Source organism: Cannabis sativa, chromosome 1 (assembly GCF_029168945.1).
Source record: "Cannabis sativa cultivar Pink pepper isolate KNU-18-1 chromosome 1, ASM2916894v1, whole genome shotgun sequence".
In the NCBI taxonomy this organism is placed as follows: Eukaryota; Viridiplantae; Streptophyta; class Magnoliopsida; order Rosales; family Cannabaceae; genus Cannabis; species Cannabis sativa.
In genome coordinates, this window is record NC_083601.1 from 39,806,533 (window position 1) to 39,820,829 (window position 14,297).

General features: G+C 35.1%; 3 protein-coding genes across 3 annotated transcripts; all 3 read left to right on the plus strand.

The window, feature by feature from the left end:
- Positions 1–505: 505 nt before the first annotated feature.
- On the plus strand, positions 506–5,896 carry LOC115707446 (kinesin-like protein KIN-14C). The gene is made up of 17 exons (XM_030635410.2): positions 506–821; positions 1,252–1,503; positions 1,615–1,759; positions 1,924–2,033; positions 2,134–2,253; positions 2,351–2,554; positions 2,695–2,904; positions 2,985–3,059; positions 3,148–3,294; positions 3,368–3,506; positions 3,667–3,776; positions 4,054–4,215; positions 4,288–4,508; positions 4,743–4,824; positions 4,935–5,039; positions 5,126–5,230; positions 5,366–5,896. The coding sequence occupies exons 1-17, from the start codon at positions 777–779 to the stop codon at positions 5,543–5,545; spliced, it is 2,412 nt and encodes an 803-aa protein (XP_030491270.2). The 5' UTR covers positions 506–776; the 3' UTR covers positions 5,546–5,896.
- Positions 5,897–6,202: 306 nt separating this feature from the next.
- LOC115707447 (thioredoxin-like protein CXXS1) lies at positions 6,203–8,881 on the plus strand. The gene is made up of 3 exons (XM_030635411.2): positions 6,203–6,612; positions 6,869–6,991; positions 8,456–8,881. The coding sequence occupies exons 1-3, from the start codon at positions 6,508–6,510 to the stop codon at positions 8,606–8,608; spliced, it is 381 nt and encodes a 126-aa protein (XP_030491271.2). The 5' UTR covers positions 6,203–6,507; the 3' UTR covers positions 8,609–8,881.
- A 617-nt stretch (positions 8,882–9,498) lies between these two features.
- On the plus strand, positions 9,499–12,000 carry LOC115707690 (transcription factor ILR3). The gene is made up of 5 exons (XM_030635718.2): positions 9,499–9,932; positions 10,472–10,534; positions 10,753–10,830; positions 10,923–11,085; positions 11,376–12,000. Exons 1-5 carry the CDS (start codon positions 9,811–9,813, stop codon positions 11,637–11,639), a joined length of 690 nt encoding a protein of 229 aa, XP_030491578.1. The 5' UTR covers positions 9,499–9,810; the 3' UTR covers positions 11,640–12,000.
- Positions 12,001–14,297: the final 2,297 nt, after the last annotated feature.

Genomic DNA, 14,297 nt, shown 5'->3' on the forward strand with positions numbered 1-14,297 from the left:
TTTGAAGCCCAACTCATTTAAAAAAAACAGACAAACACGAGTAAACACATGGTACGCATTCGAGCACGACACGAAAACTTTAGGCTATGCTCTGCTAAGCCTACCCTTTAAAAATGTTAGTATGACAAGATATGATTCATATTTTTTTATGGCACGCACAATAGACTTATACTTTAAAAAGTATAGTATAATATGGACTGGACCAGTTAGACACACATAAATTTACAACACTTCTCATGACCATAATTTTTTAAAAAATAACCGTGGAACAACCGTAAAAACTTAAAACAGTACACAATATTTTTTAAAAAAACATAATATTTAAAAAAAATCTGCTCTATAGTAAAAAAGAAAAAGTAAAAAATGTTAAAAAATTGTGTAAAAACCCCATTTTTTCATATAAGAAAAAAAAAAGAAGAAAAAGGTCTCCTCATGTGGTTTTTCATTAAATTATTATGTTATATTACATGGACCATGGCCCAAACCCAGTTTGGCCCAAACCGAAAAAGGTACAACGTCTATTTGCAGGAGCGTATTCGAATGCCGCCAGATCCAGAATTCAAATTTATTTTCCTGCTTCTCTCTTTCTCTCTCTCTATCTTTCAAACCCTAACTTCCAAAATCCACCCCAGTGTCTCGTTTGATTTCACTCGAAACCAGTTGGATCGAAACTCGGGCGTTCTTGTCTTCTCTTCTCTTCTTTTTGCTTCTCAGATTATGCGATAAGCGTCCCCGCATCAATAACCCTCTGGAAAGCTTCGGTGTGCGGTTTAATAATGGCCTCACGCAACCAGAATCGGGCTCCTCGAAGCCCCTCTACTGTAAGCCATAACTTTTGTTTTTGAAGTTGGTTGTTTCTTTCCCTATTTAAGAGAACTGAAAGAAGTTTTGGGACATTAGAATTTGTGGTACTTCTTGGTCATTGAGTGTAAGAAAATTAAGAAAGTGAGAAATTTGGTTGCTTGATGGTTTTAAATTTCGCAATTTGTTCGTGCATTACTCTTAGAATTAAGTTATTGGAGAATATTATTGCAATTTCTTTGTTCTTACATGTAAGTTTTGACACTATCCCACCGCAATTTTAGATAGTAAAAACACATGCCTTTTTGTATGAATAGAATGCATTTTAGTAATTTCTGCATCTGGTTGCTACTTAGAGAATAACTGGAACGTGGGTATATTAATCATGCTACTAAGTCAGTTCTTGAGAATTTGAAAGTTTTAACTTTTAATATTCATTTATTTGCGTAGAAAAAGGAAGCCGTCGATGAAGCTCCATATGACAAGCGCAGGAGACTTGCGGCATCAAGAATGACAGGTGCACAGCCTGGCAATAGCACCAGGAGGCTGCCCTTTTCATCAGTCAACAATAGACAAGATGCTTCTGCTGCTGCGGATGTAAAGAGTGTCGAGGGATCAGATAATGCAAGTGTTGAGTTCACAAAAGATGAAGTTGAGGCCTTGCTAAATGAGAAGTTGAAATCAAGCAAGTTTGATACCAAGGTTTGTATCTTGCTTAAAGCTTTCATATTGGTTCACTGTTTTCCACCTTTGAAACTCCATGCAGACTGTATTATATATAAAATTTTAACTTTCCCTGTATTGATTGAGCAGAAGAGATTGGAACAGTTGACTGATCACAACAAGAGGCTCAAAATATGTATCAAATGGTTCCAACGAGCTGAGGAGAACAGCCTTGTTGAGCAGGAAAAGCTTCGAACTGCATTGGAATGCAGTGAAAAAAAGTGCAATGATACTGGTAAGATTCTATGTTTGGAGTTGAATCCAGTATTTTAATTGAAAATTGTCAACTCCGGAAGATTTTTTTTTTTTTGTGAATCTGTCTATTCCATTCTGTACATTGCTGTTTTGCCTTTTTCTTCTATAATAGATTTTAAAATAGATTCATTTGTATAATTGTAGAGGTGGAGATGAAAACTAAAATAGAGGAGCTTGAAGCTACTAGTTCTGAGTTGCGGAAAACGATTGTGATGCTTGAAGAGAAATTGGCCAATGAAGAATCAGATAAGCTGGTAAGATTGGCTTTTTTCCTGTTGAAATTATAACAATTTTTTTTAATGATATTACCTGTTTGTTTCTCATCCATATTTTACTCTTTTTGTCTTAAAATAGGATGCAATCAATCTTCATAGAAGAGAAAAAGAGGCAAGGGAAGCTGCTGAAAAGTTGCAAGCCTCTGTCTCAGCTGAGCTTGAAAAAGCAAAGCAAGAAAAATTAATTGCTGATCAGAGGGTACTACAAAGATTATGTTTGGATCTCTGGTCTAAACAATTATTTTTACTTATGAATTTTCATGCCTACTAAAATATTTGTTCTTTTACACGTTCAGGTCTCCACAAGTGAGGATTTGTACGAGCGAGCCCAAGAGTATAATAAGAGTCTACAGCAGTACAACAGTAAGCTCCAAAAGGATCTTGAAGCAGCCAGTGAGTCTCTAAAACGAGTGGAAATGGAGAAACTTGCTATTGTGGAAAATCTTGGAACTTTAAGGGGTCACAATAAATCATTGCAAGATCAGTTAATTTCAATTACGGTGAATATCCTTGTGATATACTTACTATTGATTTTATCTATTTGGTTCCTATTCTATACTGTACCTAAATTCTCTATAGTGCTAATTTACTTTGACCTTGTCTATTTTATTCGAGTAAATTCCTTGTGGTCTTGCCGCAGGCTTCTTGGGATGATGCTATTAAACAGAAAGAGTCCTTGGCTAATGAACTTAAACACATACGGGTGGAACTACAACAAGTGAGAGATGATCGTGATCGCCTAGTGAAACAAGTGCAGGAAGCGTCTGCTGAAGTGGAGAAATTTAAGAATGTTCATGGGAGGTCAGTTGCAGAGCTTGATAACTTGTCAATGAAGTCAGATGCATTGGAGGTTTGTTAGTAACATGTCTCATGATTTGTTCATTTATAGCCTGGTAATCATTGTAATGTTGCTTTATTTTCATTCCACAGGCCACTTGTTCATCACAGAGGGAGCGATTATGTGCTCTTGAGGTTCAGCTAGCTGCTGCCAATGAGAAATTAAAGGTAGCACTAGTACACGATTAGAAAAATGTGCCACGTCGCATGCCACATTTACAAATCATTCAAAATTTAATTATTTGCTTTCTTTCAGATGGCCGACTTTTCTACTTCACAAGCAAGGGAAGAATTTGAAGAGCAGAAGAAAGTTGTGCAGGAGTTACAAGACCGTCTGGCAGAAACAGAGATCAAAGTTGTTGAAGGAGAGAATCTAAGAAAGAAGCTGCACAACACTATTCTGGTAACAATGAGACAAACTGCTGTTTTGTTTTCATAAAGTTTCTATATTTTTATTAAATTATTTGTTTTGGCAGGAGTTAAAAGGAAATATTAGAGTGTTTTGTCGAGTACGACCGTTGTTGCCAGATGATGGTGTCGGTACAGAAAAAGCTGTTGTTTCATACCCTACTTCAACAGAAGCTCTTGGTCGGGGCATTGACATATTACAAAATGGTACGGATGTATTTCATTTCTTGCATGCCTCACTTATTTCATTTTCCGCCACAGATTTTCTAATAGCTCCATTTTAGCCATTCTATTTTTGCTTTTGGGCCTAGTGTTCAACTGTTTTGATTGGAACTGAGAGTTTAATCTAGTTCTTATTTGTGTGCAGGGCAGAAGTTTCCTTTTACTTTCGACAAAGTGTTTAGTCACGAAGCATCTCAACAAGATGTTTTTATAGAGATATCACAACTGGTACAGAGTGCGCTTGATGGCTATAAGGTGAGTTTTGATTTTAGTTGCCACTCATATGTGGATATGTTGTTATGGTTGATAACTCTTTGTTTTGTGGTGTGTGATTAAGTTTTGTACCATTTTTTTTTTTGAAGAAATCCAATGTGCTTTGGATTATTGGTGCATTTGTTCTACAGCAGTTAATTAAACTGTTTTGTTAATGATTGTACACACCTGTTGGTGTGATATTTGTTTCTTTTTATTAAACCATGTCTGGCTATTCCTTTCTGCTGAATACTGCTTTTGATACCTGTTCTGTTTACAGGTTTGTATATTTGCTTATGGTCAGACGGGTTCTGGTAAAACATATACCATGATGGGTAGGCCAGAAGCCCCGGAACAGAAAGGGCTTATACCACGTTCTCTTGAACAAATATTCCAAATAAGCCAGTCACTAAAGTGCCAGGGCTGGAAATACAAGATGCAGGTATTAAATCTAGTTATCATCTTTTTACTCTGATGATCAGTCAGGCTTCTTACAATGCTATCACTTTTGTAGGTATCAATGCTAGAAATATACAATGAGACAATTCGTGATCTGTTATCATCAAACCGGTCAAGTAATTCAGACCTAACGCGGACAGATAGTGGTACTCTTGGAAAGCAGTATACAATTAAACATGATGCAAATGGGAACACATATGTTTCAGATCTCACTATTGTTGATGTATGTAGCATAAAAGAAATTTCATCTCTTCTACTACAAGCAGCACAGAGCAGGTTCAAACATAAGACCTTTTTCATTTATAAATTATTCTTGAATTTAGGTATTGATTACACTAGAAGGCCATGTTTGTTTCTGTTTTCCGTACAGACTTTTACCATTTTGTGCAACTTCTCATCTAAATCCGTACCATGTATATATTTTTATTTATAGCTACATATATGTGTGTGTTTGCATATGTATATTAATTTCTTCAAGATATATTAATATTTTTATCTGTATGACACTAGATCTGTTGGCAAGACCCAAATGAATGAGCAATCATCCAGAAGTCATTTTGTGTTCACATTGCGAATTTCTGGTGTTAATGAGGTTTGTTGTTCTCTCGCAATTCAACAGTCTACCTACTCCTGCTTCTAGTTATTTTCCTAATATATTTATTTATATATTTAAATAAAATAAAATAAAATAATGCTTTGTAGGGTACTGAACAACAAGTTCAAGGTGTCCTAAACCTTATTGATCTGGCCGGAAGTGAACGGCTTTCCAAGAGTGGTGCAACTGGAGAGCGTTTAAAGGAAACTCAGGTAGTTCTTGTTACTTTTTGACTCGTATGTGTAGTTGTTATATTCACACACACAAACGATTTGTTACTAATTTATCTTGTCAACAGGCTATCAATAAAAGTTTGTCCTGCTTGAGTGATGTTATATTCTCTTTAGCCAAAAAGGAAGATCACATTCCTTTCAGGAACTCTAAGCTGACATATCTTCTTCAGGTATGTAATATTTTCTCCTTTGCACATAGATATTGCCATACAGTAGAAATTTAGATTTTTCTTTCATGAAAGAACATAATGTAGTTTACATGGTTGAATTGAGTTATTAACAGTCAATTTTCATTGTCTAAACAGCCATGTCTGGGAGGTGACTCCAAGACTCTTATGTTTGTCAATCTGTCACCCGATTCTTCTTCAGTTGGGGAGTCGCTCTGTTCTCTACGATTTGCTTCCAGGGTTAATGCCTGTGAAATTGGCATTCCTCGACGGCAGACAAACATGCGGATCGCAGACTCTCGCTTGAGCTGTGGCTAAAATCGTTTTGACACATTTTTATTTGTGTCTGCTCATCTCATGGTTTGTGTGTAAAATGGAAGTAGTAATGATTGGGTTTTGTATCATTGTTTGTAGATTTTTCTGATTCTAAGCTGCTAATTTGTACGTGTAGAAATTATATTGAGATCAGTATAAATTTATTGTCTCTACTCTCCAGTGAGTGCGACGAACTATCAATTTCATAATCCATATGAAACTCCGTCACTGGATGTTTTCTTTCCTACCTTATGAGGAGTCTGTAACAGCTCATAAATTCTTATGTATGGCAATTATTTTTCTGTCTTTTTTTTCTGTTTTACATAAAAAGATATCCAGGACTGCATGTACTTCTTTGATTGGATGAGGTCAAAATTATACAATTGAGTAGAAGCTTCAAGAAGCAACTAAGAAAGAAGTCGCTTCAAAATTATTAATCTCAACTCTTAGAAAAGAAAATATGTTATACCTAACGCATACATAATTCATTCTATAGGTCCATAGCTAATAGCTAATTTGATTTGATTTAGTGTATAATTTAGGGGTATTTGCTAATCTGTCATACTCGATTAACTAACGGTGCCGTGACTGGTAGGCCAATCTAAACCATGTGATGTGTGTTAGAAAGAGGGAAAATGGAGAAAGTTAACAAGGGGCGGTTTTTTTTATTATTTAATTTTTCTTTCTTTCTCTTATTGTTCTGGCACTTCAGAAAGGACCAAATTTGGATGAAAATAAGATGTGTATTAAAAGAGAGTGATATCAAATAGGAGTACCCCATCTTGTACATTGCCGCTGAAAAGGTGGGTCCAATACCATAGTTTAAATCATATTCATATTTATCCGTTTAAAAAAATAGTTTCCCTAAAACAGAGTGCGCTGTAATCGTAGGCAACTAGATAAAGTTCAAACTAGTTTGAAGAGAGCTAAGCAAAGCAAAAGTAAAATCAAGGGACAGAGAGAAGATGGAAAGTAACCTAGAAGAGGGGATTAAGTCCAAAGTGTTGAATGTTGACTCGGTGGAGTCCTGGGACTCATGTTTTAACCAGGCAACCAGTCAAGGCTCCCCTGTGAGTTTTATATTTTGTTTATGTAGAAATGGGCATCTATGATTCTGTGATAGATTAGAAACCCTCTAATTCTGAATACCCCATCTTTTTTTTTTATCTTTTTTTCTTTTTTGTGTTTCAAATTTCTAGTAGTTATTATGAACTTTAGGATCAAATGATTAACGGATACAAGTTCTGATATTTTTTTTGATATTGAATTTGTGGGGTTAGAAGGGTTGTTAATATTAATTTCTTCTTCTGTTGGAATGTCTTGCAGATTGTTGTTCACTTCACTGCTTCGTGGTGCATGCCTTCGGTAGCTATGAATCCAATATTTGAAGAACTAGCCTCAACCTACCCAGATGTCTTGTTTCTTACGGTTGATGTTGATGAGATTAAGGTAAATTGACTGGAAGAACTTTGAAACAACAGACAAAGGTCTGTTATGGTGTGCTGTGATAGAGCCTAACCTAATAATAATTTAGAAATGAGTATATATCAATTAATATATTGAACATGTTGAGTGGAGTGGATAATATTAATATGATATGTGGATAGAGTTTAAAAATGTTCCGTTTCTTTGTTGATATTTTTCTGGTGATGTTGTTTGGTAGAATTTTTTCATGTGAGATATTTGTTTAATTCGTATTTGTTCCATGGAAGATATTTTGAGATTCTCTTCACAAGTCGCTGGGTTGGGGCCTAGGCTGGAATGTATCTTTAAATTGGCTCTTTTCATCGTATCTAGTAAAGATTATGCTAACTGCTTATTTGTTTTTCGTTATAAGAAAATGCTTTTAATCATAAAGGCATGGAGATCTAAATAAAGTGAATATAGAAAATGTATTTAAGAACAAAAATGTTCTCTTGGTTCCTGTAATGAAACTCTCTCTAGAATTAAGATATGCACTGATGGATATCTTTCGCTTTTGTATTTTTCTTAGAATACAATCACCATGAACTTCTTTGAGATTGAGCTAATAAGATAGTTATAGGAAATGATTTCCCTTTCAGAGTTGATTTTTACATTTTACATGGATAAGATTTGGGACTTCTATGTTCAAGACATGTATTTATTGATTTTTCTTAAAATGATTTTCAACCACGTGTTAATTAGTATTTTCCTGAAATTATTCCCAAGCACAGGTGAGCAAGCTTGGTAAAGCCAACATGATATTTTTGTGCTTGAACTTGAAGTATATATGATTTAGTGCAGTGTATAATGAGCATATATGCTTGATATGAATGGTAATTGTTTCTATTCGATATTGGTTTGTTAGAGCAGCTTCAATTATATGCATGCTGATCTAAATAGTTTGATCTTATCTAGTTTTGCTAAGTAGATTCTCATAATCGTTATTCGTTAGCAACATGTTAATATATCTAATTGTCATTTTATCTAACCGGGTGTATTGTCATTTTGTCTTAATATTAGTGGTAAAGGCATATCTAATTAGTGATTTTCTATGCTTAATGCAAATCCATAAATCACGTGTGCTATACAGTACATACACATCGCTTTCAATCAATTATTCTGCCACTAGTGAGAACCTGGAACTCCTTTTACACCCACCAATCAGTATAAAGTTTTTAGTACAGTCCATGAACAAAATAGTCAAAATTCAACACACAGTCAGTACCCGAGATTATATAATCTGAAACTTTACTTTAGTTTAGGATATATTCTGACATGTAAGTTTAAGAGATATTCTTGTTGTGAATGGTAGAATAATTGGAAAGTTAATTTATCACATCAAAGTCAAGGTATCCCTTTCAATCATTAAGGGGCGTTTGAGAATTGATTTTGAAGAAGTTTGGCTTTTAAAGATTTTGAGAGGCAGTTGGTGTTTTGTTGTTTTGTCAGGAGGTAGCAAGTAGAATGGATGTAAAGGCGATGCCCACTTTTGTGTTGATGAGAAATGGAGCTCAGGTGGACAAGCTTGTGGGTGCCAATCCAGATGAGATAAAGAAAAGGATTGACAGTTTTGTTCAGTCTAGTCGCGTATATGTTGCCTAGTTAGTTTTCGTGTACAATGTACATACAGAATTGAATAAGTGGTTGTGCTTGTAATAGTTGTGGTGGTCAGATCAGCAGCATTGGTTTTGAATTTGTCAAGTTATTTGCTTTTCATGATATTTTTATGATTTTCTTTCCTTACTTTGTTATAACTTAGCAGCTGCTGCAGCCGTAATGGTTTGAAAGTGTGAGCTTCATTTTTTTTTTTTAAAAAAAAAAGACTACATGAACAATTTCTTTTCAGATATTATATTCAACTTTTGCTAAAGAAAAGTGGAATCTGCATGCTTTAAAATATTTGATTGGAGGATAGATTTTTGTAGCTTGATGAATTCATCCTTCAATATTCAATTTTAGAAAAGTGAAAAATATCAGTTCGCTGTGTAGTAAGTAGTCATAACCAGAAGACAAATATTAATTATTGTGCACCTAATTTAGCTAATCAAACTATCCCTAACAATCCCCCCCCAAAAAAAAAACAATTCTCCCTAACAAATCAGTAGTATATTTTAAAAAAGAATTATAATGCAACAACTAATCTCAAAAACCATATTTCATATGCTAAAATCATTGTCATGCACTAAATAAATTATAATAATTTTTTTAGAGGAATAAAACAAATTCTTTCATTTCATTAATATCCCATGACTTATTTCACATACATATTTAAGAGAATAATTATTTCAATTTTATTGGAAACTTTTCCATGTTTATGAAGTGAAAGTTGGACAAAGGTGCGGTAGTGGGGTAGTGCATACTGTTGGGCCTCTAACAGCCCAAAGAAACACAGCAGTGGCCCAAGTTAATTATTGGGTATAGATTCGGCCCAAACACAGAAGACACGCAACAGGAAAGACAAAATTACAAAATCGATAGAAATTCAATAAACAAATGAAAAAGGGAATAAAATATAGAAAAGGTGATTCGATGCGATGACACTACCTGTGGTGGAGATGGCGCCAAGAGACTCTCCCCCATTCCCTTTTCGTTCTTTTTCTAACGAACCCCACTTCCTTACCAATTCATATCCTAACAAACCAATCAAGTTCACTCATTTCGCTTATTCTTCTTCCTTGATTTTTTTCTTCTTCTTTTCAATATCCTTCTCTCTTCTCGACCATCTTCTCCGGCGGCGCAAAAGCTTTCTTTCAGTGCGAATCACCGGAAACGACTGCCGTAAACTTTCTGGCAACTGATCGGAGATGAGTTCGGCGGGAAATCCCAACTGGGTTTTTGATTACAGCTTGATAGAAGACCTTCCGACCCTTGAGCCGCCTGGCTTCGCTTGGCCTTCTCACTCGTTTACAACTCCCACTGATCTCAGGTGCTTCTACTCTCTCCCTACTTGGGTTTTACTTCATAGCTGTAGTTCATTCGAGATGCGTTCCACATTTTGAACTATCAAATTATAATTTGCTTAATCTATGCATTATGTTGATAATCTAGATGGTCAATTGTTTTTTAATTATAAAGTAAAATATTTTTGATTTTGTTGTTGTGATAACACAAGGCTTCTGTATTTAATTGTAATTATTTGCTTGATTTTGTTTTTACTTAACATTTATTTTTCTCGAAATGAATAGTAAAGAGCAAGAGTTTGAAAATTGGTAAAATGATTTAAAATTAAGTTAATTTATTACATAATTTTTTCAGATTTCAGAAGAATTTGGTGAGTAGCATGAGAAAGAAAATTGAAGTTATCTCTTTGTAGAATGTATATATAAACATATATACATATACTTTTTCTTTAAACACCTATTTAGCATCTCTAATTGCAAAAGCTTTTGAGCCTCTCATCAGTATCCAAGTTCTTAAGTTCGTCAGGATCTCATTTTATTTTGTTGTGTTGTTTTGTTCTGTCAGCGTGGACTTTGATGACTCATTTGCCAACGATGATGGGCTTAAGGAAACTGGCTCCCGGAAGCGGTATGCATATACTATACTGATGATATGGAAACGGGTTATGGGAATAGTTTATTATTACTATAAACTTGTTGCATTTTTTTGGGTTTTCTTTACCTTTGACTTGTGTAAAATTTTTCCGGGGTTTCTAATCATTTTAATTTCTCTACTTTCACTTTGGTCACCTCTCAATCCCATGATACAATCATTAATCAGTCTTGTAAATATTTATTGTATCGTAGGGTGAGACCTGGATCATGCAGTACCACCGGTTCAAAGGCTTGTAGAGAGAAAATGAGGAGGGATAAACTTAATGACAGGCATGGTCGAGTACTCTGATTCTCTCTCCCTCTCTATATTTGTTTCTCTATCTCTTTCTGTGTCTCACGTTGTGCATTGGCATGATATGAAGGTTCCTTGAACTGGGTTCTATTTTGGATCCTGGAAGACCTCCCAAAATGGACAAGGGTGTTATATTGGGTGAGGCTGTTCGAATGGTTAACCAATTACGAATGGAATCCCAGAAGCTAAAGCAGTCGAATGAGAGTTTGCAGGACAAGATAAATGAGCTTAAGGTTTGCTTTTGCTTTTAAGAGTGCTAATTACAACCTCTTAGTTAATACTACGCTTGAAAAACACATATCAAAATATTTTTTTTCATAGAAGTATTCGTTATAGTTACAACATCAAACCTATAATATCAGAAACTATGTTGTAATTATAACTAACATTGCCATGAAAATATTTCAGCATGTATTTCCGGGTGCAAAGGTTAACTAAAAAGTTGAAATAGGAGCTTGACGGTAAAACTCTGCAAAAGTGTTTGTTTGATACATGATATAAGGGGATTTTCTTTATGTTGTAGGCTGAGAAGAACGAACTTCGTGATGAGAAACAAAGGCTAAAGGCAGAAAAAGATATTCTTGATAAACAAGTAAAGGCCATGACTTCACAACCAAGTTTCATGCATCCTCCTGCAATGCCGTCTCCATTTGCCAGCCCTGGCCAAGTTGTCGGTGGCAAACTGGTGCCTTTCGTTGGTTACCCCGGACTCTCCATGTGGCAATTCATGCCGCCAGCTGCAGTCGATACCTCACAAGATCATGTACTTCGTCCTCCAGTTGCATAACTTGACCTTAGGCAGGCCTTGTTTTTCAGGTCTGCAACTGTGCAGTAAGGAGCCATTTTCTTTTTCTACTTACAAACGTCGTTCCGGGATACTTCAGTTGTTTTCTGGGGATAATTTCAAAGGTTCTTTTTAACCATTTTGGTAAATTTGGTTTACCAATTTTGATTACTCTAGAACAAATGTTGCTGAGCATTAATTTAGAGACATATTTGGAGGCATTGGTTAGAAATGTAATGTAATGATCCAACTTATTCTTGTTACCTCTATTTCCCTTGACATATATGAACTATTTTATTATTAATTTGTTTGTTTTACTGTAACTACGACACTAACAGTGGTTCTTAAGAAATTTGTGTGGCAATTTTTTTTTCTTTAATGATTATCAAAACATAAAGGCAAATTTCAGCTTATTTTGAAGTCGTTGGTACATGAGCTAAAGATTTAGTGATGCAGGAGCATATCTCTATTTTATATTGTTTCCCCTGTTTGCATATTATGCAATCTCAATTATGTTTCTTTATTCTATCTTAAGCCTTTTATTTAAACTATATCGTTTTAAAGACTTTGTGGAACTACTTGTCGTTCCTTTGCCTTTTGTATTGTCGTTGGGCTTATGGTATGTATACCATATTTATTACTCAATGAAAGGGTTAGTGGATATTATACAGAAGAGGTTATATCAGTTTGTCTCTATTCTTCGAGCTCTCAACAGCTCCCTTCGATCCAAACCAGTCCTACATCATTTGGTATGAGACGCCTTAGCTTTCTTGGACGCCATGGCGTGACTTCTCACTAAAGCTGAAGGATAAGGTCTTATGCTTGCCTTGCTTTTGGAGTGAATCCATGGGTGAGGTGCTCCTAGCATGAAATCTGTTGAGTGAAGTCTCTCTCTAAAGTTATGGAGTGTTTCCCTCAATAAAAAGTAAGAAGGCTCGAGTTGCTTCAATTGATTCGTAGGGTTCTTGTCTCGCGACATGCCCCTTCCATGCTGACCTTTTGGAGGTGCTATTAGTGGATGACATGAAGTCACTTTCACCAGCATACACGGTTGAGACCCTTTTTTCCTGTCAGTAGCATTTGTACTGAAAGTGTGAAGCTTGAATTTTGCCTTTGAGCATGTTACTCAACCTTTTTTGCATGCCAACCATAGTAATTTTTAGCATTTGGTTCTTCCAGCAGAGGTCATTTATTTCCTTTTCATAGTAGCGAGTTGGAGGCTTGAGCTCAATGAGTACACCCGCCTCTCCATTCTGGGTCCACATCTTGAAATGTCGAGTTTTGTGGCACAGATGATGGAGAGTGTTGTTCCGAAGATGGCCTTCTTGATGGTTGAGTAATTCTATCGACGGGGATAGCCATCAATGTCAATATCAAGTCATGTTGTGATGGGAGCTCTTCTTGAGCAATAGCTTTTTGGTTATTCTCCCTTTGGTCTTGTTTGGCAACGAGAGGCAGAGGTTCTCTTATGATGGCGAACAACTGGTTGTCATATGAGTAAACTCTAATGTCTCGAAGATGTTGTGAACGTCAATGCATGGTAGTTGGTTAACACTCAAGAAAAGACGTAGATATAGACTTGCCGTTTTTATAGATGGTGCTAAATTATTAACGGTGAGTACTCGTCAATGAAATTTTTGTTAGAAAATCAAATGCGAAAGGCTAAAGATGAAAACCTTAAGAGAAACTAAAAACAATAATGAAGTAAAATATATGTTGTAATGAATCACTAAGCTCCCATACAAATGGTTATTTTCCAACCCTTTTACAAGTATTCAAATGAAATTTTTATAACCATTTGTATGGGAGGTTAGTGATTCAATACAACATGATTTTACTCGAGTAAAGACGAGCAAAGGTTGTAGATTATGAATAGTTACATAAAAGTTTAACATGACTATTCCAACGACAAGATGAAGATTATGGAGTTTCTTCCGAGTAAAGACGAGCAAAGGTTGGAGTGCACTTGTATGGAATCAGTATTTTGTCAACCCAAGAGAGAAGTAACCATTTATGGGAGACACGGATTCCATGCTGTACGTTCATGCAATCTTCGCCATCATGGTCAAAGGTTTATCTATTGGAAGGTGTTCGAAGTTTATAGCCAAGAGGTTGTTAATATCGATAGATGCTTTGAAGAAAATGACCAAAGGGAGAGAGGTTGAAAACTATCATACCAATGTTCAAAAATAAAAAAATTTATTATCTTTATTTTTTATAAAATTTGAAGAAATTCTTTTCAAAGAGAAAGATAAAAAAAGTTCCATGAATTTGTGTTGGTATTAGGTTTATTAGTTTTGATTAAAATTTATTGTATTTAGATGTTTCATTAAATTAAGGGATAATTGCGGCAAAAGTCCCCAAAAACTTGAGGTTGATGCCGATTAGTCCTCAACCTCAAAAATTGGCGGTGAAAATACCTAAGGTCCCAATTTTTGTTTGTCCGTTGGTCCTTTTTCTAACAGATCCGTTAAACCCAAATAAAGTACCACGTGTCAATTTTTTATTGGTCCAAATAATAATTTTAATTAAAAAAATTTAAAATAAAATAAAAAACTAAAAAATATATTTTAAAATTATAAATTTATTTTATTTTATTTAATTTTATATTTTCTTTTTTTTATTCATCTTCTCCAAGCTCTTCTTCACGCATGACCTCAC